Source organism: Petaurus breviceps, unplaced genomic scaffold (assembly GCF_028583685.1).
Source record: "Petaurus breviceps papuanus isolate PSGF00001 unplaced genomic scaffold, PetGlider_PUasm1.0 229, whole genome shotgun sequence".
NCBI classification, from domain to species: Eukaryota; Metazoa; Chordata; class Mammalia; order Diprotodontia; family Petauridae; genus Petaurus; species Petaurus breviceps.
In genome coordinates, this window is record NW_027185903.1 from 308,930 (window position 1) to 333,427 (window position 24,498).

Consider the following 24,498-nt stretch of genomic DNA (forward strand, 5'->3'; position numbering starts at 1 on the left):
AAGAGGGGATGGTGGGATAGGAGGGGGGATAGAAATCTGGGAAATGACAACAATGAATTCAGTTTTGGACATACTGAGTTCAATGTGCTTCCATAATATCCAGTTTGAAATGACTGATAAGCAATTGGTGATGTGGGGCTAGATACATAGATCTATGAGTCATCTGCATAGAGGTGACTGATAAATCCAAGGGAGCCGATGAGTTTACCAAAGGAGAGAGTGTAGGGGGAGGAGAAAAGAGAAGAGAACCTCAGACACAACACTGCAGTACACCCACATTTAGGGGACATGATACAGATGATGAGCCAGCAATGGAGATTGAGAAGTGATCATACTGAAAGGTATCCAAGGGGAGATGTCATGAAAACCCAGAGGAGAAAACATTTAGGAGGAAGAGAGTAGTCAGCTATGTCAAATACAGCAGGTGGGAGGGAGAATAATTATGCCTGGAAAATGACCATTAAGATTTGGCAATTAGGGGCAGCTCAGTGGCACAGTGAATAGAGCACTGGCCCTGAAGTCAGGAGGACCTGAGTTCAAATGCAGCCTCAGACATTTGATACACTTACTAGCTATGTAACCTTGGGCAAGTCACTTAATCCCAATTGCCTTGCCTTCCCCCTCAAAAAAAAAAAAAAAAAGATTTGGCAATTGAGAGAGGCACAAAGCCAAGATGGCAGAAAGAAGGCAGGAAGTTGTCTGAGTTCTCTCCAGTTTCCCTCGGAAACAAGAAATGAAGCCTCAAAATGGATTTTGGAGTGAAAGACAGAGTGAAACAATTTTCCAGCTTAAGATAACTTAGAAGGACACAGGAAAGGTCTGTCTCACTTGGGTAAAAGGAGAGCACAGCCCAGTGCAGAGCTCAGCAGGCCAGCTATGAGGCTTCTAGCCCTGGTGCATTAATTAAATTGCCAGTACCAGAACCCCGGCACAACAGGGCCACCCCAGCACAGTGTGCAAGCTGCCAATACCTGAGCTCTTGCGTGAAAAGCCAGTAACCAGGACCCTGGCTCCCAGTGCAAGAAGCTTGGGACAGTAACCCCTATGCAGAGTTCAACTTCAAAAAATGAGCAAAACAACCAAAAGAACCCTGACCATGGAAAGTGACAGGGAAAATAAAAAAACAAACTCAGAAGAGGACAACAATGTCAACATGTTTATAGGTAAAGCCTCAAAGGGGAATGTGAACTGGCCTCAAGCTCAAAGTGTCCTCTCAGAAGAGTTTAAAAAGGTTATTAAAAATCAAGGAAGAGAGGTAGGAGAAACATTGGGAAAAGAAATGAGTTATGCAGGAGAATTATGAAAAAAGTCAACAGCTTGGAAAAGGAAGTACAAAAATTCACTGAAATAAACAGCTCCTTAAAAAACAGAATTGGTCAAATGGAAAAAAAAACCCACTGAAGAAAGCAAATCCTTAAAAAGTAGAACTGGCTAAATGGCAAAGAAAATACAAAACTAACTGAAGAAAATAATTCCTTAAAAATTAGAACTGGGAAAGTAGAAGCTGACTCTATGAGACATCAAGAATCAGTAAACAAAATCAAAAGAATAAAAATATAGAAGAAAATGTAAAGTACCTCATTGGAAAAACTTCTGACCTAGAAAACAGACACAGGAAAGATGACAAAGTGATCAAAAATGAGCCTGGATAGCATCTTTCAAGAAAGTATCAATGAAAACTGTCCTGATATCCTAGAACCAGAGGGTAAAATAATCCCTGAAAGGATTCATGGATCATCTCCTGAAAGAATTCCCAATGTGAAAACTCCAAGGAATATCTGTAGTCAAATTTCAGAACTATGCAACAGACCTCTAGAGAAACCTGAATGAGGAGAGAAAGGAATATACCTTTTCCCCCAGCAGTACACAAAAAAATGACCATGTATTAGGGCATAAAAACGTCACAATCAAATGCAGAAAGATACAAATATGCATCTGTTTTAGATCATGATGCAATAAAATTACATATAATAAAGAGCTTTAGTCTATCTTTAGATAGACTAAAAATTGGAAACTAAAACAGCAAATCACAGAGACAATCAGTGATATCATCAAAGAGAATGACAAAACTTATGGGATACAGCTTTATTTCTTAATTTTTAAAAAATTTCTGCTGAAATAAAAAAAAAATTTCCTGTTCACATGCTTACCTCAGCATAAGCCTCCATATCCTCCAGAAACTGACCAAGAAGAGTGGTAGAAAATGCAAGATCGGCTACCCAAAATGGCTCTAGACTCTGTAACCATCCTAGGGAAAGTATAAGACGACAAAGAGTGACGAGAGTGATCAAAGAAAATATATTTTACTTGATTTTGACCAACCCTACTTTTTAAATGGACCACCCCATCAAAAGTATTTAATTTCATTTTAGATTAAAGTAAAACATAAATCATTTAAAATACCATATTATATGGCAGAAAAGTATACATAAAATCAAACTTCCAAAATTTAACATGTAAATTTTTTTTTTGTAAATATAGTATTACTTCAAAATGAACAAATTCATTGTATCTATTACTTTGGTCCCTGTTTTAGTTCTGCCACTAATCTGACAAGTGAACTTAGAAAAATGTCTCAAAGAAAATAAAACTGAAATTGACTATAAACTGAGACTTAATTCAGCTATCTACTTATTTTACAGGTTTCTTTGAAGAATCAAATAAAGTAAGAAGTGAAAATGCTAAATAAAGACAGAGGCTTAGTGAATGTAAATAAAATCAACAAATAGTATTTACCCACTAATGTAATCAAAATCAACAAATAGTATTTACTCACCAATGTAATCAAGTTTTGAATGTTCATGGGTTTTTTTTTTAAGCACTTGCCTATTCTTTAATCTATTCTAATTTCTTGATAGAAGTATTCTTGGTAACCAACTAATTACAACTGACTGGGTTCTTCCTCCAACTTCTGAAATTTATTAAGTTACCAATTGTCATCTACTTCAAAGGAGTATCACTATTGATGTTAAGTCAAAAAATGAGATCATTACAGAAAAAAAACCTTAAGAATTGATGTTACTTTCCTTTGAAAAAGTTACTGATTCCCTATAATGATCTCAATATTCCTACAAAATAGATAGAATACTATTATTTATATTCAAGAAAATCAAGTACTTCCATAGAGCACATATTTAATATTTAATCTTTGTAGACTAAATCTAATCTTTATAGACTAAAAAAACTCTAAAATTTGTAGACTAAAATACTTACCAGACACCTGCTGAGTCAGAGAAGGCTTCTGAGTATGATCTATGTGCCATCCAACTAATATATCAACCGTATCCTTGAGGGAGAGAAAAGGGTTTTAATCAATCTCATGTTTCTGTGGACTTATTTTTTCCCCTATTTTCAACATACTTCAAAGCAAAAGACCATCTATTGCACCTACTCTTTCTTGCCATTACAAAAAACTATAAAGAACCAAGAGGGAAAATTGTTTTTTACAATCTATCAGTGAGACAATTTGGGGTGATAGGAAAGCAAAGCAAACTGGACTTGCAATTTCCTATATGTAGGGAATTCCCTAATATAAAAATCCTCTCCTGCAATGTTGATCTGCCACAAGAAGGTAAATGATTTTACTGAGATCACACAATTAGCACACATCAGAGGCAGTATTTTAATTCAGGTTGTCTTGACTCTAAGTCCAGATCTATATGCTCTGTCACACTACCTATCAATGAGGTGACGTCTTTTGAAAGAACAATCCACAGACCACTCATGGCCCTTTGAGAAAAGAAGAACCCACAAACTCACCCTAAAATTTGTGCTGAAAATATGAGGGTAACATCGAGCCACTAAAAGTATGCACTTCACACATTTGCAGAGTAATTCTGGTGTATCCACATTTTCTAGAATGGACTGTAGGCTAGTCATTACAAGCTTAAAAATAAAAAAAACAACAAAGTATAAGTTCCTAACATAACAGAAAGAAAAAGATTAGAAATGGTATTTAACTAGTTAACTGTGTAACAAAATTAGTCACTATACATAGACCAGATTCCATGACGGTCCTCTTAAATGAACTATATTCTGAAAATACCTTTCCCCTAAAGGATTAAAATGAAAGAAAAAAGAATCCAACATAATCTTTGGAATCCATCAGTAATATCCTAATATAGTACCTTGACTACTGTGGCTTAGGAAGATGTACTAAATAAAGAAAAGCCCATATTTGACAATACATTGTACACAATACATTTTTACTCAATGACATTTTACACAATGACTACTTATTAGTCAAACATATCTGAGGGACATAAGCAGTTTCCTTTAAGTTTAAAAACACATCATAGTCCTCCCCCCCCCATATCTGTCATATTTTGCTTTAAGTGATTCAGAGTATTTAAGAACTTACAGAAGGTTAAAAAAACTGCCCCATAATCACCACTTCATTTCAGAAGAATTTAGCAATAGTTCAACACCTTGGCCTTAAAAATAATCCATAATTCTTTTTCCAAAAGTCATTCAGGAAAAAGTTCATTTAAAATATTTGTATATAGAAATAAAACAAAACTATCATACATTCACTGCTCTAATTACTTCGTATCACTTGATTATTCTAGGTACCGTGTTTCCCCGATAATAAGACCTATCCCGAAAATAAGCCCTCCCCTTACTGTATAAGATTCCTCTAAAATAAGCCCTATTGAGATTGCTACTGTAGTGAAGGTGATCCCCTGCCCTTGGGTGAAACGCACGCGGCGCTCCGAGCTGCATCCAATCAGAGCTGCAGCAGTGAGCGCGTCATCCTGTTCTTCCCCAGTGATTTGCTTATCGAATAAAGGTACATTTTTTTGTTCACATTTACCTGTTTATTAAAATTGCTGTCAATGTTCATTAAAATAAGCCCTCCCCTGAAAATAAGCCCTCTGGTGTTTTTCTGTCCAAAAAAATTAATAAGACAGTGTCTTATTATCGGGGAAACACGGTATTTTATTCCAACTACCTAAAAAAAAGGGTATGCCATCCCTCATTAAATGATATAATGTTCAACTTTCACATACCCTGATGAATTTCCCATTCCAAGTAAGTCAACAAAATTTAAACATAAGTACAAGGCAGTGTGCTAAATGTGAGTAATACAAAAAAGGAGATGAAATAGACACTCCTCTCAAGAAGCTTACAATCTAAATAGAGGTAGGGGAGAAGAATTATACATACAACTAAGAAACAAGAGAGTGTGACAAACATAAAGGGAAAGTTCAGGTTAAGTTCTATAACAACTTTAGGGAAAGACTGGAGGATGGGGAGGAAGAGGACAACTGGAGAAGAGAGAATGGCAAGAGTAGATTTGTGGATAAGGTGGCACTCAAGGTAGATTCTGAAAGAAAAAACAACTGGACTAGGGTAGGGAGATTAACTCCACACATAGAAGACAGGATGAAAAAAGACATAGGATTTGAAAAGTAATAGTTTGGCTTGATAGTACCCAAAAGGAACTAGGATCTCCAAAAGGAGGTAAGAATGGAAAATTAGAAAAAGAACCATATTATATCATGGGATTTGAATGCCAAGATCAAAAGTTATCACAGAATCTTGGAGTTGGAAGGGACTACAGAGGCCATCTAATGTAACCCATACCTGAACTCTGGAACAATCTGACAAATAATTTGTCTAACATTTGTTAATGTTAAATGCCCCAGGCAGGCCATTATAAAAATAGATAGCTCTGACAGGAAGTTCTTTCATTACACTAAGACTAAATTCGCTTCTCTGTAACCTCCACCCAATGCCACTGGCTCTGTCCTTTAGGACCAGGTAGAACCAGTCTATTCTTTCTTCCTCCTGAGATCTCCTCAAGTATTTAAGACATTTACCACATCCTCTATCAGTCTTCTCTCCACTAGGTTAAATAATGGCATACTTTCAAGATGCCTCACTATTCTGACTGACTTCTTCTGGACATTATCCAGATTAATACCCTCAAGTGTCAGCAAGAGAGAGCCTATGACTCTTACTTAGGACAGGAGTAACATCACTAAGATTCCTCTGTAAGTTTTATGAAAGGAGCTTTTTATGAAAGCTCCTCTGGAGAGGAGTTATAGCCCCTCCACAGCAAGACACCATGTAGAAAGCTATTATTATGTCCAGGTACAAGATAATAAAGCCTGAATTAGAGTGGTTGAGAATTAGGATGGAAGAGAAATTCTCAATGCAGAACTCAGCAGGTTTGGTAAGTGACTGGCTACAGAAGATGAGAGAAAGATGAGACAAAGAGTTGATAAATGCCTAACATAAGATGCAAAAAATTTGAAAATGTTTAACTGTTTACTTATATAAATGAAAATGTCATCTGTATTCTTAAAACTGACATCATTATTAAGGTAGTTAAAAAAAAAAGGTTGGGACTGAGTTGTTGGGGTGATCCTTTTTGTGTTTTGGAGAGGGGAAGGCAAGGTAACTGGGGTTAAGTGACTTGCCCAAGGTCACAGCTAGTAAGTGTGTGAAGTCTCTGAGGCTGGATTTGAACTCAGGTCCTCCTGACTCCAGGACTGGTGCTCTATTCATTGTGCCACCTAGCTGCCACTAGAGTGATTCTAAAAAACAAAATTGGGTAGAAAAATGGTAAAAGAGCAATTATATTATAAAAATGGGGCATGAAAGGAAGAATACAGAGAAAGCAGGTTGGGGTAGAGGGCTGGTAATGAGGGAATCTTACTTTCATCTGGATTGAAGAGGTGTAGAAGCCTTCTAAACATGCAGAGAGTGAGAAAACTGGGGTACAGGATTGGGGATAGACTTTTGGAGGGGTGGGTGGGATGAAGAGGGATTGTAGGGGGGAGAAGATAATGTAACAGGGATAAGGTAAAAAGAGAGGCTGAGAAAGAAAAAAGTGAGTAAAAGTAAGATCGAGGGAAATTTACAAATGTAATTAAAAGTTTGAATGGGATGTTTACAGCAGTTCTCCTTGTGGTGGCAAAGAACTCAAAGTTGCAGGGATACCCATCAACTGGGGAATGACTGAACAGGATGTGGTAAATGGTTGTGATAGACGACTACTGTGCTATAAAAAATGATGAACTATAAAAAACTAGTAAGGCATAGAAAGACTTACATGAAATAGTGAAGAACAAAATGAGCAGAACCAAAAGACCAGTGTATACAGTGACAACAACACTGTATTAAAATGACTCTGAGTGAATAAGTCATTTTGAATATTATAAATATGCAAATTAAATGATATATGAAGATAGATGCTCTCTGTATCCAGAGAAAGAACTGATAAATACATGTACAGCACAATTTTACACACACACACACACACACACACACACACACACACCCTTCCTTTGTGTATGATGGTAGCCATCTCTAGGGTGAGGAGGGGAGGGGAGGAAAGAAAAAAAGACAACTTTGTTATATGTTTAGAAGGAATACCAAGTTGTACATGGTGGATATGTAGTTTCATGTGTATCTTTTTTTTTATTGTACTATGTTATGTAAATGCTTGTTTCATTCCATTAATTAAAATTAAAAGAAAATGTTTACTGTCACCTATTTCTAAAGCAGTACTTATCACTTGGACAAGGCTGAACTGATAAATGTAAGATGAACAAATTTTAAGAGACTAGCAACAATAAAAGACTCAATTAATGACTGCAATAATTAACTTTCTGACTTCAAAACAGACATTTCCATCTGCAGTCCATATACTCCCTCAAAAACTTTCATATCAAGTTTAATAGTAAAAATTCCTTGGTTTAACGTTGGCAATTTACTAATGTTATCTATCACTGTTTTGAGGGTGATTTTTTTTCATGTTGGTGTCTTGAATATAAAGAAGCACTCTTTAACTTTATAGTGAATTTAAGTTGTAAAGTTGTATAATATAAACATATGTATATATTAACATATATTCATATATATTAATATGTTGACTATAAGTTGTATAAAAATGAAAGCTAAACTGCTGAATAGTTTGTACTTATTCCAAAAAATGTCAGAGGAGCCCAAATTTTCTCATGGCCTGAAAGACATATGAGACTAATAATTACAGCATTAGACTAGTTCCCCAGTCAGGAACCTTGGAGTTAAATAAGATTTCACTGGTACTTAAAAAAAAATCCAACTATAAATTACTTAACTTCATTATTCTTACTATGGATGTCCTGCTTCACATCTTTCTATTCCAGTTGTAAAGAACACCTAAGAAACCAAAAACTAACTTAAACTGGAAAATGAGCCACATGTGAACAAACTGGAGATATTTCGCCTGGAGTATACTGAAAAGGGAGGGGTTTGGTGGTCCACATGAGAGTTAACAGAAAGAATACATTTTGGCTCAATTTAAAAGGTTTTATTGTCATTGTTGTTGCTTGCTGTTCAGTTGTTTCAGTAGAGTCCAACTCTTTGTGACCCCATTTGGGGTTTTCCTGGCAAAGATACTGGAGTAGTTTGCCATTTCCTTTTTCAGCTCATTTTACAGATGAGGGAACTGGGGCAAAAAGTGATTTGCCAGGGTTACACAGCTAGTAAGTGTCTAAGGTCATATTTGAACTCTGGAAGATTAAGTCTTCCTGACTCTAGGCCTGGTACTCCATCCACTATACCACCTAGCTGCCCTTAAATTTAAGAGGAAACTTCCTAACAATCAGGACTTTTCCAAAAGTATAACGGATTGCCCAAGAGAGTCTTCAAAGAAGGGACCACTTTTTGAAGATAGTCTACAAAAACATTCCTCTTCTGGTACCAGTCAGACTATATGACTACAGGTTTTATACTCCATGATTCTGAGAATTATTTTCAAGTAATCAAGAGGTAGTGGAAAGATCTTCAAGAAAATGCTAACTATCAGTGATGCTGTAGAGAGGATTTCTTTTCATACATAGGATGGACTAGATAGGCTGAGGTCTATTCCAACTCTTGAGATTCTATGATTTCACAGTTATATGAACCTTGACGAAGACTATCACAGCACAGTTTTGCAATACAGAAGCCAGGTGAAAGGGGCTGAGGTGTGGCAAGGAAATGAGGAAGGTAAGAGTAGATTTACTCCTTCTAAAAGCTTGGCAATGAAGGAGAAAAGTCATAAGATGACAGTTTGAAAGTGCAACAGACACATCTTTTAACAAAAGGCAAGATAGGAGCATAAAGGACACAGCAAAGAAAAGACTGAAGGTATATGAAATATGGAATGGATGCAAGTTCCTGAAAAATGTGATATTTGGAAGGCGTAAAGTCCTAGAGGAGTTGGGAAGGCATGGGATAGAAAGTATAGGTAGAGATGTTATCTTTGACAAAGAGAAAATCAATCTTTCTCTAGACTGAAGAGAAGGAAGAGTTTGAGTAAAAACATTGATTTCTAAGAGAAAACCTGAGAAAGTTACAGAATGAACCTTTTTAAGAGCCGGAAGGAATCTCAGAGGTCACCTAGTCCAACCTGTGCCAGAACAAGAACCCCTTTATAATCTAACAATTAATCTTTCAATTAATTTCAAATTAATTTTCAATTAGTTTCAATCTAACAATTAGTCTTTTCTTGAAGACATAAAATAAGGGAGAACCTCCTAAGGTATCATATTCCAATATGAATAGCTCCAATTGTTAGGTCATTTTGCCTTTTGGGTCAGATGGCCTCAAGAAGTTGGGGGCTTAAGAAAATAAGCAGTTTTCAGTCATTGTGGAGAGTGTGACACAAGCATAAGATATTAATTTTAGAATTGCCATATGGTAACGACAGCCTAGTTGAAATGTTTATTTGGCTCCTCAGGAATGAGAGGATGAAAGGTAGGAAGGAGTTACCCTAAGCTGAGGTTAAGAGCTAGCAATATGAAGCAGTTCAAGTGTGGATAATAAAATATTATGGAAATGGGTGACCACAAATTGAACAAGAAAGGAAATGAGATCAGAGCAAGGTCTTAAACAATGGCATAGGAGTCAAATTCAAAAACAAAAAGCAAGAGAAAAACAAAAGTACTGATTCCATATAAATGTTGCTTTCAATACCAAGTATGATAGCTGATATATTTAAGTGACACATTATTGAACACTATTCTAAATTTTTTTTCATCTTTCCTTCCAAATATGTGTTTAAGTACAATTTTCATTCAAGTACCATTCATTTAATAAGTATTTATTCTACCTAACATATAATGCATTGATATAGAAAGATAATTTTTAAAATTTACTTTTCAGTCTTACCTGCATTACAGATGAAAAAGCCTTCTTTTCTCCTACAGTCTCTAGTGCTTTGTAGGTGGCACATAAGTAAAGAAGTTTAACTTCATCTTTTGCAGATGAGCTAAATTTACTAAAAATCCATTTGAAGATTTTCTCAGCCTCATAGCTTAGGGAAGCACAAAGAAGGCCAAGAGAGTAAGCTCCCTCCTGTCTCAATTCTTGAAGTAATTTGCTACTGTAATGATACCAAAAGAAAAAGTTAGCTTCCATTTTGAAAAGTAATGACATTTTACAAACTGAATGGTCTTTGGAAAAAGAAAATTTTAAACAAAAGCAATCAAAGGGTTGAAATCTAATCAATTTTAAAGGCAGTCATACTATATTTCCTCTACGACAAAGCACTGAATATTTCACTTTCCTCTATTTTTTGAAACTGACAAAGAATAAAATTAATGCTAGTCTTAGACTGACTTCAAGCTTCAAATTCCATCTTCAAATAGAAATGAGCTATAAAAGTCATCTAAACCAGAAAGCCTGCCAAATATATACAGATTTCCATGTGTATATATCTATAGCTATGTGGCAGAACATGCTAGAAAACAAAATTACACAAAATGTTAAACAATAAGTGAAAAAGTGGCTAAACAGTAAAGTTTAATTGAAGGGTAAGAGCACTGATTTAATGAACTTGCTATTAATGAAGTAAGAGGAGCATAAAAAGCATTGGACTGTAGTCAGGAGACCAAAATTTTAGTCCCACCTCTACCACTAACTTGATGTGTCACTTCACCATTCTGGGTCTCAGTTTGTTCATCTGTTAAAGGAGGTAAACTGTATTAGATTACCCTCTAAAGGTCCCTTGGAGCTCTAACATTCTATTATTATTATGATCTCATGAGCTAGAGTATAAAGCAAAAATCCATTACGGGTCATTCTATAAGGAAAAAATTTAAGGGCAGAGGTTTTAAGAGTTAGTGGTCCACTGTGACTGTCTGACACTTTTTGTTAAAAAATCTGTTGAATTGCTGGAGCTACGGGTGCACCAATAGGTAAATGATGATGAATCACAATGATGAATGCTCTCACCACTTTTGGAGAAACCGGGTAAATTGACATCTAGCTTAAGGAAGGAGGATTAAATTAAAAGAACCTAGCAACATTATCACTCTGAGTAAATTTTCTGAATTTTTTCCCTGAGTATATACCTAGTAGGGATATCACTGACCTGATGGCTTCTTTCACTCTAGGTTAAGAGTTATAAATTAAGAAACACCTAGTTCTTGCCCTCCCCTCAATTTTTCAATGAAAATATCACATACTAGTATTTGCTCTAAACAATCTATTTTAACAAGTATTTATTTATGTAACATGTAAAAGTAATAGAGATAACATTGTTTCGATTAAAGTAACTTCCATTTTATTCCACCTTACCTCTCATTAAGCACATCATGTATAGCTGCCAAGATATTATCTAGCTGCTTAACTAGTACCTGAAAAAGGAATAAAATACAGAAAAATTTCATATTTCTATTACTTCGAGAGCTCTTGAGTAGCATCTGTTGAAATTGACCCAAGAAAATGCATTAAAAAAAGAAAATACATACAATTAAAATAATTCACCTTTGTATAGACTTATCCACCCTATCATAGACACTATATATATATACACACATATGTTCCTGCCCCAGTACTAGCATTGCATAGTCAAAGTGCTGCATCAAACAGATCAAATGAATCAGAAATTATCACTGATATTTCCAAGAGGAAATTCCTTCTTCTATCCTCTCCACCTACTCCCACTTTAAAAAAAAAAGATTTAATTATACAAATAAAGATCTTATTTCCATATCTTGCTGAAAAAGAAATGAACAGACTGACCAGCTTATTTTCTGGTTGCTGAATGAATTCTTTCAATTGCTTTACAGTAGCCAGTCTTCGGTCTCTGTCATCTTCCCGGGTAATCCTCCGAAGAAGATTTGACAGTCGAGACTCATCAGAGTAAGACAATGATCGCTCTATAAATATAAAATTGCATTTTCCATAAGATGATATAGCAACATCAACTTTAGCCCAACATGTTATTTCAAATGACAAAGAAAAGAAGTTGTGAGCCCACAATTCCTTTTAGAAAACCTTTCTAAGAGAAAGGTTTGTTAAGTTTTTGTCAGTTTTTTCCTAAACTATCCAATCTTTCAACAGACAGATGAAACAAGTACCAGGGATAATGGGCAAAGCTTAATATTCTGGTAGCTAAGGGGATGTTTCTTTATATATTTCTCATCTCAGTACAATTATTGTTCGATACTGGGAGCACTATTTTCACCAATAATTGTTATCCCTTAGCCAAATAACTCCCGAATCCCTGTTTTTCTACCTATTTTTAATAACCATTAAAAAATGAATCATGTTAATAGCTGAAAGAAAAATGGAGAAAACCTCAAACCATATTCCTTCATTTTTTAAAGATAATATTTAGCACACACACTGATAATATAACAATGCACTTAAAAACATACACACTGATATTTTATACCAGAGACCCACTTCAGTTCCTCCAGCAAAATAAAGAATTCAATTTTATCTATAGTAAAACATAATTAGGCAATAGATGCTATTTAGTAATATGGAGAAATTAGAAGATTTAATTTCTCTCTAGGGCCTAAATAGAAAGGCTGATAGAGATGACTTAAATCCCTGATGCCTCTTAGGGAAGAACTTTCCTTATTTAAAAAATGAACTTAAAATTCCCTTTTGGATCTAAAATTCTATGGTTCTAAGTTTACCCCCCCAAAACAAAAAACATCTTGTGATTTCAAATCAAAGGGAAAATAAAATCAGCTTAGTTACATTACACTAGACCAGGGATTCTCAAAGGCTGTAAATGTAGCAGATTTTGCTTTTTGGAGGGCAACTGGGGTTAAGTGACTTGCCCAAGGTCACACAGCTAGGGGTGCGTGTCTGTGTCTGTGTGTGTGTGTGTGTGTGTGTGTGTGTGTGTGTGTGTGTGTGTGTGTGTGTGAAATGTCTGAGGTCAGATCCGAACCCAGGTCCTCCTGACTCCAGGGCCGGTGCTCTAATCACTGCACCTCCTAGCTACCCCATTGTAGTGGATTTCTATAAGTTTTAAAATGTATGGAAGTAAACTATCATTCTTAAAGTTGTGAGGTGGCACAAGTCTCTCAGTTCTCTCCAGAATTCCTTGTGGTAAATAAAATGCTGTGATCAAAAAAAGTTTGGGTAATAGATCAATATGCCATTTTAACAAAACTGAAAAGAAACATTATTTACACGAACAAAAAAGTTAGCATATTCCAGAAGAATAAACTACATGTTGTAAAAAATCTGGACTTTATATTCAGTTCTGTGACTGTTAAGAGATTGAGAAGGAGTCTGTAAACTCCAGTTTGCCTGCTATAAGCTTAAGATAAAATAGTGCATTGTAAATTCATCCATTAAACAAACATGGCAAGCAATAAAGTTTACTTCAGAAGTACAGGATGAGTCTCAACTGAAGAGAAAATAAGATTGAATTTCTGAACTTTATCACATAAGTAACAGGGAGCCCACTACTCCCCTAAATAAACTCTCTACTGCAGTCAAACTCTATTCCATTCCCAGGAAGAACTGGGTTCAAACCCCATGTCTGAAGCCTTATAGGCAAGAAAACTTCTCTGAGCCTTAAGGTTCTTCATCTATAAAATGGGAATATTAACTACTCTACCTTCCTTGTAGATTTGACAACAAGAAAACAATAAAACACTCTACTAACTTTTAAGAGTACTATATAAATTGATAATAATGGCAATGTTAGTAATGATAAGAATAATGATGAAAGTAATAATTATAATAATTCCTAACTCTAAGATCTTACTCCTACTACCTGGAATGCCCTTATTTCTCTCCACCTATCCAAATTCCACTTTCCTTCAAGATCCAACTCAAATTTTGCCTTCCTCTATGACTTGTAGACTATTCCAGCCCATAGTAATTTCTTCCTCTCCTGATATGACTTTGATAATTTCACAAATGGTGCTTGACCTTAATTAGTATGAAGATTTTTTTTAAATAAAAAAAAAATACCATGAATATCACCATATTATAGGCACAGAATGACAGTCTTGTATTTTATTAGTCAAAACATCATCTATACAACAAGAAATAGTAACAGACTTACAATACAATGTATTCAGTCAATAGAAAACACCTATTGTACTGAGTCATTTAAGGAAATGGCTGCTTTGCAGATTTCAGGGATTAGAAATTTGACTGAAATCAACTTAATCAATTAGCTTCAGACTTTGATCTAATTTCATTTCCTACTTGTTTTGATATTTGAATTTCAATGCAGTAAGTGTGGAAAACTCACCTTCACAAAAATAAGACAATCATCTAGTACTTTGTAACTATATAAAATAATCCTATTTAACTGAAAATGGCCCTATGGTCCATAGATCACCAGGTACTTTTTAAGTGAAAATTAGTTTTTAAAGAAATGCTACATGAACATTCAATTCAATTAAGTTAAATAGTGATAAAACTGATGATGCTTTGTTCATGTGTATTTACATTTTCCCTTTCACTAATTCTAGACCCCCTCTTTTCCTAGGAGTCCAGTAAGGAGGACTCATCCACACCAGAGCTATCAAATTCAACAGAAACTGTCAACTAAACTTTATCTGCAGATCCCTGTAGTTGCATATTGACTTAGAAAAACACATGCTAACATTATCTATGTCCTATTGAATTTTTATTTCACTGACTATTTCCCAATTACATTGGTTCAGCCACACTTGGTTTGCTGCCTGTGTTTGACACCTCTCTCTGGTCCACACCATTCTTTCAGCAATTAATTATAAATTACCTCATAACATGGCTTATATACAGGTTTTTAAAATTTTTTACATATTTGTTAAACCATATATCCCTGAGTTAAGAAAAAAAAATACTTTAGAACAGGAATTAAGTCTATATTGCTTCGTAAAGTTTTTTAAAATTTGATTTGACAATACTCAAAAGATTATTTAAAAAACATTCACATTTTCTAAACTTAATATGTTAATAATATTACAAGTACTCCCTCTCAAATAATGTTATTACTCTTGTTAAAAACTAATTGTTGTCATGTTTGTCCTTTGTTCTCGAAGAGGACCATGACATCAGGGAATGATGACATGACTAGCAGTTGACTTGGATTGGAGTAAGGGAGGGCTGTGCAAGGTCACCAACCCCACTTTCTCCTCCAGAGCCATGTGGGTCCATTGGCCTGCTAATTGGAGATGGTCCAGGATGTAATGGGAGACCTTGGACCTTTTAGGCTAAGGTCTTTTCAGGTTCTCACTCTGAGTGAGGTAATAATGCCCATTCAGTGAAGAGGCCTTTTAAAGAAGTGAGTCAAGGCCCCTTTAATCAAAATTAAAAAAAAAAAATCTAATTGGGAGATGAAGACTCTCAGGGTTGCTGGCCAAAAGAGAAACAGTTACTATTTACTATTTTATTTATTTTTTTGGTGAATAGTGAATAATAAAACACTAATTATTTTAAGGCAGAAATGACTTTAGTAGTTGTATACTAATGCATAAGGAAAATGTCACTGTCACTTTTCATGTTTTTTACTCTTTTGACTATATGACAAATCAGTAACTAAAAGAAGGAAAATAGTTCTGCACACCATATTTTTATTTTCCAAGTGTTCAGGACTCTTACCCTGTGATTTCCTCATGTCTTTTGTGGCTAAAGCACGATTTCCATGCTGAATACTGGTGAAATCAGGGTTGGTCACATTGTTAACTCTCAGCTCTTGCCCCAACGACTTCCGACCATAAGTATTTTCCCCAGATCCTCCATTGACATTGTAGCCACCTATAAGTAGTGAATATACGTTTACTTCATCAAGTAACTCAATGTGAACTCACAATACTCCTTTCTAACCATAGTTAAGAAATGTATATACCGGGGTGGCCAGGTGTCTCAGTGAGTAAGAGCGCCAGCCCCAGAGTCGGGATGACCTGGGATTGAATCCGGGTTCTGATACTTAGCACCACACCCAGAAATAACTGGCCGTGTAACCTTGAGCAAGCTACTTAACCCCAATTGCTAAAAAAAAAAAAAAAAAAAAAAGAAATGTATATACCTTTTTCGTCATTCTGTATGTCAGTATGGACTCTGATATCATCGTGCCTTTGACGAGACACCACAGCTGAATTTGAAGGTTGTAGTCCATACGAGGCAGAACTGCCCCGATCTCTGGATGAAGAATATTTTAAATTATCTGGGTCAGCTGATGCACTATCAGTTCTGTTAAGAAAACACACACATACATAAACGTACACAGTTAAAAAAGTTTCGTCTAGTAATGTAACAGCCAAGCAGACTTAATAATTAAAAAGGTTTAAGGTTAAGATCTCCAGGTTAAGATTTGAATCCTCTAAGTGCCAACTGTGTTATTATTAGTAGTAGGCACTCAAAGTTAGCTCTTAATAAAAATGTCACTCACTTGATCTCTATTTGAGATATTGCACCATCTATTTTAAAAATCCACTAGAAATTTGAATGTGACTCCCAGAAGTCTTTTGACCTGTCTTTTTATATATGGAATGATTTATTATTTTTCCCAATTAGAAAATATTGGGAAGAACTAAAAGAAATATTCTGAATCTTCCAAATCATAAATTTAGAAACTGGCAACAAAGAAGCCACAAGAGGAAGGTGCTATCATCACTTTAATTCCTAAAGAACTATAATACCTTCAGGGAAAGGTATTTCCAAGTTACTTGAATTCATGTCACATCAATTAAACTACATAAGAGTTAAGTTGAAAGGTCATATGCTATAAAATAAGAGAGAATGCATAGAACACTAGCATTTGGGAAAAGTAGTTCACAAAGCAAATGTGTAAAATTCTATAGTATATTTATATAGTATAATACTCAAATGATATATAGAGAAAATCAAGAAAAAAAGGTTTTAGTAAGGAAAAAATTAAATTATAGTTGCTACCTTTGAGTCAAGAATCTTTTTTAATTCTTAACCTTATTAAAAACCTTTTTAGAAGTGAAATTGACACTCAGACCCTAGTAAACAACTGTAATTAAAACAGCTTAAATATAATAGTCAATGTAAAAAAATCAGATAGTTTAAGAATATAACTCAATGTGTTTATATATATGCATAACACAAATATAACATAACTACTAATAACCTCAAACTTTCTTTTCTAAAGGTATAAAAAGAAAAATCTGAATTTTGTTTACTTGCTACTGCTAAAATATCTTCTTCAAATCATTATGACTAAATTTGTTATTGGGAGGAATGAAAATTCTACTTCAACTTATTCTTTAGCCTTAAGGGGAAATCTATCTATCTATATATTTACATATATTATTCATTTTAATTACCCTTCAAGAAGGGGGGAAAATACTAAACCTGAAATCTGGACAAATTCTATCATCATATTCCACTTTGTTCCTAAAAGGCTATTATTTTATCCCTATGAAATGTTAAACATCTTAAATATGATGTCTGCCAACAGGTTCAGTCAAACTTTGATGATAAAAAATTGGCCGAGTCTAATCAGGACTAAAAGCCCCTCACATAAATCAAAAGCCCAATAATCTAAAATTCATTAACCATAATGACTAAGATATAAGCAAGACTGTACTCTAAACTTTCACAAACTTTTTTCTTCCTCTTTCAGATATTGGATAATTGGATAATTGTCAATAAGCTTCAAATATAAATCATAATACCTCCAAATTGTCACAGAAAAATAAGAGTTAAGAAACTGCCTTTACTTGACTTCTAACAATTGACACTGTGAGGTTAATTTGCCAAATATGTCATAAAGCAATGCTAATTTAAATACTTCTGTTATGTCATTATAATACTTCTCTTAAGTCACTAAATGGAACATGAGGGCACTGAAAAACTTACCATAAAAACTTACAGTATGACTGAAAATAACATTTTATTTGAAACTGTACTCATAGTAATAAACCATGTTCCACCAATCATTCCTTTCTGAATGGGTATAAAATTAGGTAACTCAGCTAATAAAATATTTGTTGAATATTTAAGTGCCTTCAAGGAAACTTAATTTGAAGATGTTTTCATTTCCTGGTGCTTAATTACTTTTATAAGTTAAGAACATATTTTTATTGACAAGAAGGTATTGTGGAAAGAGCACTAGGCTAGGAGCAATGAGATTTCATTATAGTTCAGGTTTAGCATGACTGATAACCACAAATATGAGCTTGGGCAAGTCAGCTACCCCTGGGCTGCTTTAGTTTACTCATCTATAAAACTCAGCAGGTTGCAGCAAATTATGTTTAAAGTCTATAACTTTACAACTATGTATAACTTATATACTGAAATATTTCTCATGTACTATGGAAGTATGTTCACAAAGGGAAATCTCAAAACCACCTAAAGAATCAACTCAAACTCAGTTAAAGTATAAACACATACACACATTTTTATATGTACACATAAATTAATCAATATTCATGCAACTAATTTTGTCATCCATTTTAATTTTTTGCTCACTTTTAACCCTATTTCTGATAGGAATTTTGGATCATTGGTCAGTTATTAGAACTATAAGAAAAACAAAGAAATACTTTACTACAAGTTCCTAGCTACTTAAGAAATGTAAGCTTAATAATTCCATATGCAATGAATATTGAGAATTTCAGAATGAGGGCCTTCAGAAATACAACATTAAAAAAAATACTGCTCACAAGATTAAAGATAAGGACTTGGGTTATTAGTGTACTCTAGTCTACCAAAGAGAAAAAAATGGTGATCTAATTACCGAGTTAGCATTTATACAAAACTCTTTTAAGAGTTTTTCTTCTAATATCTAAACTGCCCCCTTTTTTATTTTAGGGAAAATTAACTGGATTAGCTATGCTACCAAGAAAAGCTTCCCCAATCAAAGGGAAACAAAAAAAAATAATTAGGTGATAATAAGGTGATCACCAGGCCTAAACAGAATATACAGCTGCAGACTCAAAGCGATAGTGCCAAAGTGTTAATGAGAGTCCAAAAGACAGAACAAGCTAAAATCTGCTAGAATGAGCATCCCTCATTTCATTGGGAAAAGAAAGTCAGTTGGTAGAGGCCACTGAGCCTAGAAGGGATCCAGAAATATGTCAGGTCCTTTAATTACTTTAAAAACAGTATGGAGGGGAGTTAGAAAGGTTTGAGTGTCCCCCTAAAAAATCAAACAAATTAAAGCTTGATGTACATGCCACAGTGAGAGGTAAGTTTCTAAATCTCATACCTCAAAAATCGCATACTGTAAAATATGGAGCCTTTGTGATGTTTTGCATCAAGTCAATCTGTAAGACAGTAGTTACAATATTAGTGAAGATAGTGGGTTAAAAACATTTGTTGCTCAAAAAATTAATGTACATATGCAGCAAATAAGGCTTTGGGATTAATTGGTTTTGGCTTAATATTAAACCTGTGGGGACTAACATGCTGTGAAGCAGAAACAACAGAAAACACCAAAAAACCTGATTATATAAAAATTAAGAAAACATAAAAGTCAACTATAACATACATTAAATGGAAATACAGTAATACCTCATTTTAGATAGACAATATATAAATGAGACTAGATAAAGCTGGAATGTGATTAATTTTTAATAACCTAAAACCTTAGACCCAAGGATGTTTTAGGCAATATCTAATAACGGTGCTATTATATAGTTTAGCTGTTAAATTATCATAAATGCTAAAGGACAAAGGGAGCAAGTAAATAAGTCCCATGAAGGACTGTTCTTCATTTCTATTAATACATCTCCCATCATCTAGCACAGTGCTTTATTTGGAATATGAACTTAATACATTCTTGTTGAAATGAGTGTAACTAATTTCTCGAAGTTAATGAGTGGAAAGACAGGAGATTTTTCCAGAGAATAAATTCCTATGCTTTAGAATAAAGAGAGAGAACTAGAGATCAAAGATTTAGTAATGTCCCAAAAGAGCTCTGCAGCATTCTCAAAATACTTAATGCTGCCAATGGGACATGAGGTTAATTACTAGCTCAATGAAAGTTTTTAGTTTAGCCTTTAGGAGAGATTTTCCCCCCATGAGAACACATTTCTTTCTTTTTTTTTTTTTTTTTGGCTTTTTGGAGGGGAGAAGGTAGGGCAATTGGGGTTAAGTGAGTTGCCCAAGGTCACACTGCTAGTTTTGTGTTAAGTGTCTGAGGCCACATTTAGGGCCAGTGCTCTATTCACTTTGCCACCTAGCCACCCCTAACACATTTCTTAAATGGACATCAACCGGAAAATAAAATTTTCTTTACAAAGAATTCTTATTGGAATACAGATATTAATCTACAAATGAAGAACTTAAATAGTCTGTTAAAAAGGGAGGTTCAGAATATATAAAAATATAAAAGGGCTTCTGGTGTAATTTAACTCTTTAGTTAATGGAAAATAACAAAATTCAATTCAGTGTAACAAAACTCAAACTCCACCATGCTAAGAACTCAAATCTAAGTTTAGATCAGTCCTGTAACACAAAAAATACTAAAAGAAAGGCAGCATGGTATAGTGGATAGAGAGCCCTACTACTTGGCAAATAAGAGGAGTTTCAAAATGCTTGTTCAAAGAACTACATATGGTATAACAACAACAAGCTGGACTTAAATAATCAGGAAGATCTGAATTCAACTCCCACCTTTACCACTTACAAACTCTGTGACCCTTAGAGGCAAATAATTTAAGCCTTTTTATCCTTATTTTCCCTGTTTATAAGACAGGGATAATAAAAGTAGTTACCTCACAAGAGGCAGGGGAGGAGATTACATGCATAAGGCACTTACGTGAACTACATAAATGCCAGCTATTATTATCATATTGTTATTAGAATATGCCATATAAATGTCAGCTATTATTATTAGAATGAATGATTAAATACTACTGTACAACTTGATAAAAGCTTTTCTGTAATCCTTTTTCCACACCCTCATAATGACAATAGGTTTCCAGATCCATCCATGCTTTTTTAGAAATAACACATTTGTAAGATACCCAGACCTCTGGCTGCACAATTAAGAACTCTGGTTAAAGTCAATCAAACAAACATTTATAAGTACATACTATGAGCCACGTACTGAATAAGGCTCTGGGGATATAAAGACAAAAGGGAAACCATGAAGTTTTACAATCTGGCCAGTGCATATATGATGGACATTTTTAGGTATATAAAAAATAGATGCAATGGCAGGGTAGGAGGCGGGGAAAGAGGAGGGGAGTACCAGCAGCTGGAGGGAACAGAAAGGTTTCATGTTGAAAATGGAATTTGAGCTTTGCCTTAATGGAAATCAAGGCATCTGAGAGGCAGAGGTGAGCATGTGATTAAATGGTGTGGCACAGTGGATCAAGCAGAGAATGATTTGGAAGTCCTGAGTTCAAAGCCCACCTCTGACAATTAGTTGTGTGACCACCACAAGTCCCTTAACCTCTCTGTGAGTCGTTTCAGTAATAAAAAAATAAATAATAAAAAAAAATAATAAAAAAAAAGTCAATGCCTGAGGGTACCTTTTCTCTGAGCCTCCTCTCTTTCATGAATCAGCCACACAAATACAAATTCTGAGAATTAGAAGGGATTTCAATGACCATTTAGGGCAAATTATACACAAAAGGAATCCCCATTATAACTATTCCACAAATTGTCATCCAGCCTCTGCTAACAAGCCTTCAAGGAGGGCGAAACTATTTCCTTGGCATCAAGCCTAAATTCTCCTCTTTGCAACTTTTACCTGGTTCAGTCCTCTAAGGACAAGTACAGATCTAATCACTCCTTCATGCAACAGTCCAGTTCCTTCTGGACATTATCTGACTTAATATCCTTCTTAAACTGTAGAGTCTAGAATAGAAACAAAACTTAAAGTCTGAAGAGGTAAGAGTACAATAGAATTATTATCTTTTTTTCTGGAAGTTATACCCCTCTTAATGCAACCCAATTTGGAACTATGCCCAGAAAATTACCAAACATTTCATATCCTCTGACCCAATTACTACTACAATTACCAACTACTACTACAATGACTACAACTAGGCCTACACCCCAAAGTAATCAAGGAAAAAGGAAAAGGATACACATACACACACACACACACAATATTTATAGCAGTTCTTTTCAAGATAGCCAAAAATTGGAAACAAAGGAGATGGTTCTACTGGACAATGGCTAAACAAAATATGACTGTAATGAATTATTTTTGTGCCCAAAGAAATTATGAGATAGAAAATTTCAGAGGAAACTGGAATCATTAGAAACTGACACAGAGTAAAGTGAGTATTAATGAGAACAATTTAGACAATTAGACAATATAGTAGAAAAAACACCTCTGGAAGACTAGAATCCTGATCAACACAATGATGTACCACAAGTTCAAAGAATGAAGATGAAACACTCTCCATTTCCCTCCTAACGGAGAGGTGAAACTATAATGCATAAACAAACATAATTTTTTTGACATGCCAATGTGTGAATTTGTTTTGACAGACTATGTAGGTATTGAGGGGTTGGGAATTTTTTGTGTGTATTTTTAAAATTTGCTCAATCAGATATCTTTTGTTGGATCCTAAGGTGGGGATTAGAAAATCTAGAGAGGTCCCACTGAGGACGGAGGGAAGAAGGAAGACAAAGACAGAGGCAGACAGACACTAGATATAGATTATAAAGGGTTTTAAGTGCCAAGGTAAGGAATTTTTACTTTACTCTAGAAGCAATAGGAACCCACTGAAAGTATCTGAGTGAGAGATTGACATTGTCAGGCTAGTTTGTTAGGAAACTTCTTTTGGCAGCTGTGTAAAGGGTAGATTATCTGAGGGAGAAGAGACTAGAAACTAAGAGTCCAAATAGGAAGATGTTGCAATGGTACAGATGATCATGACAAGGATCTGAAGTAGGATGCTGGCCATATGAGTGGCAAAAAAGATATGTGAGATGTTGCAGATAACTAAAATCTTAGAAGGACAAGACATAGCAACTATATTTATTATAATCGCTATGGTTTTTTTAAAAAGGGAGGGGAGAGAAAATAAAAGTCTACCTACCAAAATAAAATAACTGCATTAGCTTTTTTCCCCCTGCAATATCCTTCAGTGAGTTTCCAACTGCTCTGAATTCCTAAATATTCATAGTTTTGTGCCACACAGTTTACTAGTTAATTACAGGCTATTTTGTATTGTTCAGTTTTTTATCATGTGTGTTAAAGTGCCTCTGACATTAGATTTTATGCTCCTTGACAAGAGATGTTAAACTTCTGTATCTTCCCATAACATCTAATACTGTCTTTGTACCTCCTGCACTAACATAGGGCCTGGCACATAGTTGGGGCTTAATGCTAATTGACTAGAAGCTCTGAGACATGGATGTGCAATAAAAACTGCATGAGTTACAATTATTAAAAACAAAATCATAAAAGATAACTCAATGAGTAATTTAATTAAAACCTAAAAATGTAACAGCCAAAATTTTGCACGGTATCTTAGATTCAGCTTCCATTACATAATTCTGCACATATTCTTGTGAACATAGGGAAGAAAACCTAAAACATAGACTACACACTCACTAGTATGTCGAACTCATACTGACTTTTAATTAACTTTAATGCCAATTTATTTAAAGTTTATTTAAAGTAAAGCAGGTCAAGATAGGTGAATAATATTAAGCTATTAAAAGGAAATGATTTTTGCTACATAAAATTCAAGTTTTTGCATAAACAAAATCAATTAAGACAGAATTATAAGAGAAGTATTAAAATATTTGCATCAAACACTGCCAATAAAAGTCTGCTAAGGAATCAACACAAATATATACTACCAAGAGCTATTTTCTGATGGTATGAACAAGGTGTTAAAAAGAAATGCAACCAGTCAATAAACATTTATTAAGCACCTGCTATGTGCCACGTACTGTGCGAAACACTGGGAATACAAAAAGAGGCAAACAACAGTTCCTATCCTCAAGGAGCTCAAAATCTAATGGGGGAGACAAGCAAATAAATATATATGAATAAGCTATACACAGGTTAAATAGGAAATAATTAAAACAAGGAAAGCATTAGAATTAAGGGGGATTGGGAAAAACTTTCTGTAAAAGATGAGATTTTAGTTGGAACTTAAAGGAAGCCAGGGAAGCCAGGAGGCAGAGGAGAGCATTCCAGGCATGGGGGACAGCCAGAGAAAATACCAGGAGCATTTGGAAAGATGGAGTATTTTGTTTCTGAAATAGTAGGAAGGCCAGTGTCACCGAATAAGGTTTAAGAGGACAGGAAAGGAAAATGGTAGCATAGTTTATGAGGGGCTCTGATCATCAAATGGAGGATTTTTGTTTTTGATACTGGAAGGG

At 34.7% G+C, this 24,498-nt stretch overlaps 1 protein-coding gene across 3 annotated transcripts in view; it reads right to left on the reverse strand.

The window, feature by feature from the left end:
* Positions 1–24,498, reverse strand: part of SMG1 (SMG1 nonsense mediated mRNA decay associated PI3K related kinase) — a 128,652-nt gene that overhangs the window by 83,297 nt on the left and 20,857 nt on the right. For 2 of the 3 annotated variants that reach the window (XM_069096013.1, XM_069096012.1), the window contains exons 2-9: positions 16,256–16,419; positions 15,829–15,984; positions 12,004–12,140; positions 11,557–11,615; positions 10,147–10,360; positions 3,760–3,885; positions 3,214–3,286; positions 2,151–2,248 (exon numbers count right to left, since the gene is read on the reverse strand). In XM_069096013.1, coding sequence (XP_068952114.1) covers positions 2,151–2,248; positions 3,214–3,286; positions 3,760–3,885; positions 10,147–10,360; positions 11,557–11,615; positions 12,004–12,140; positions 15,829–15,984; positions 16,256–16,419 — 1,027 coding nt within the window. Of the gene's footprint in view, positions 1–2,150; positions 2,249–3,213; positions 3,287–3,759; positions 3,886–10,146; positions 10,361–11,556; positions 11,616–12,003; positions 12,141–15,828; positions 15,985–16,255; positions 16,420–19,405; positions 19,464–24,498 lie in introns of all 3 variants that reach the window. The other variant, XM_069096014.1, reaches the window with a different exon arrangement.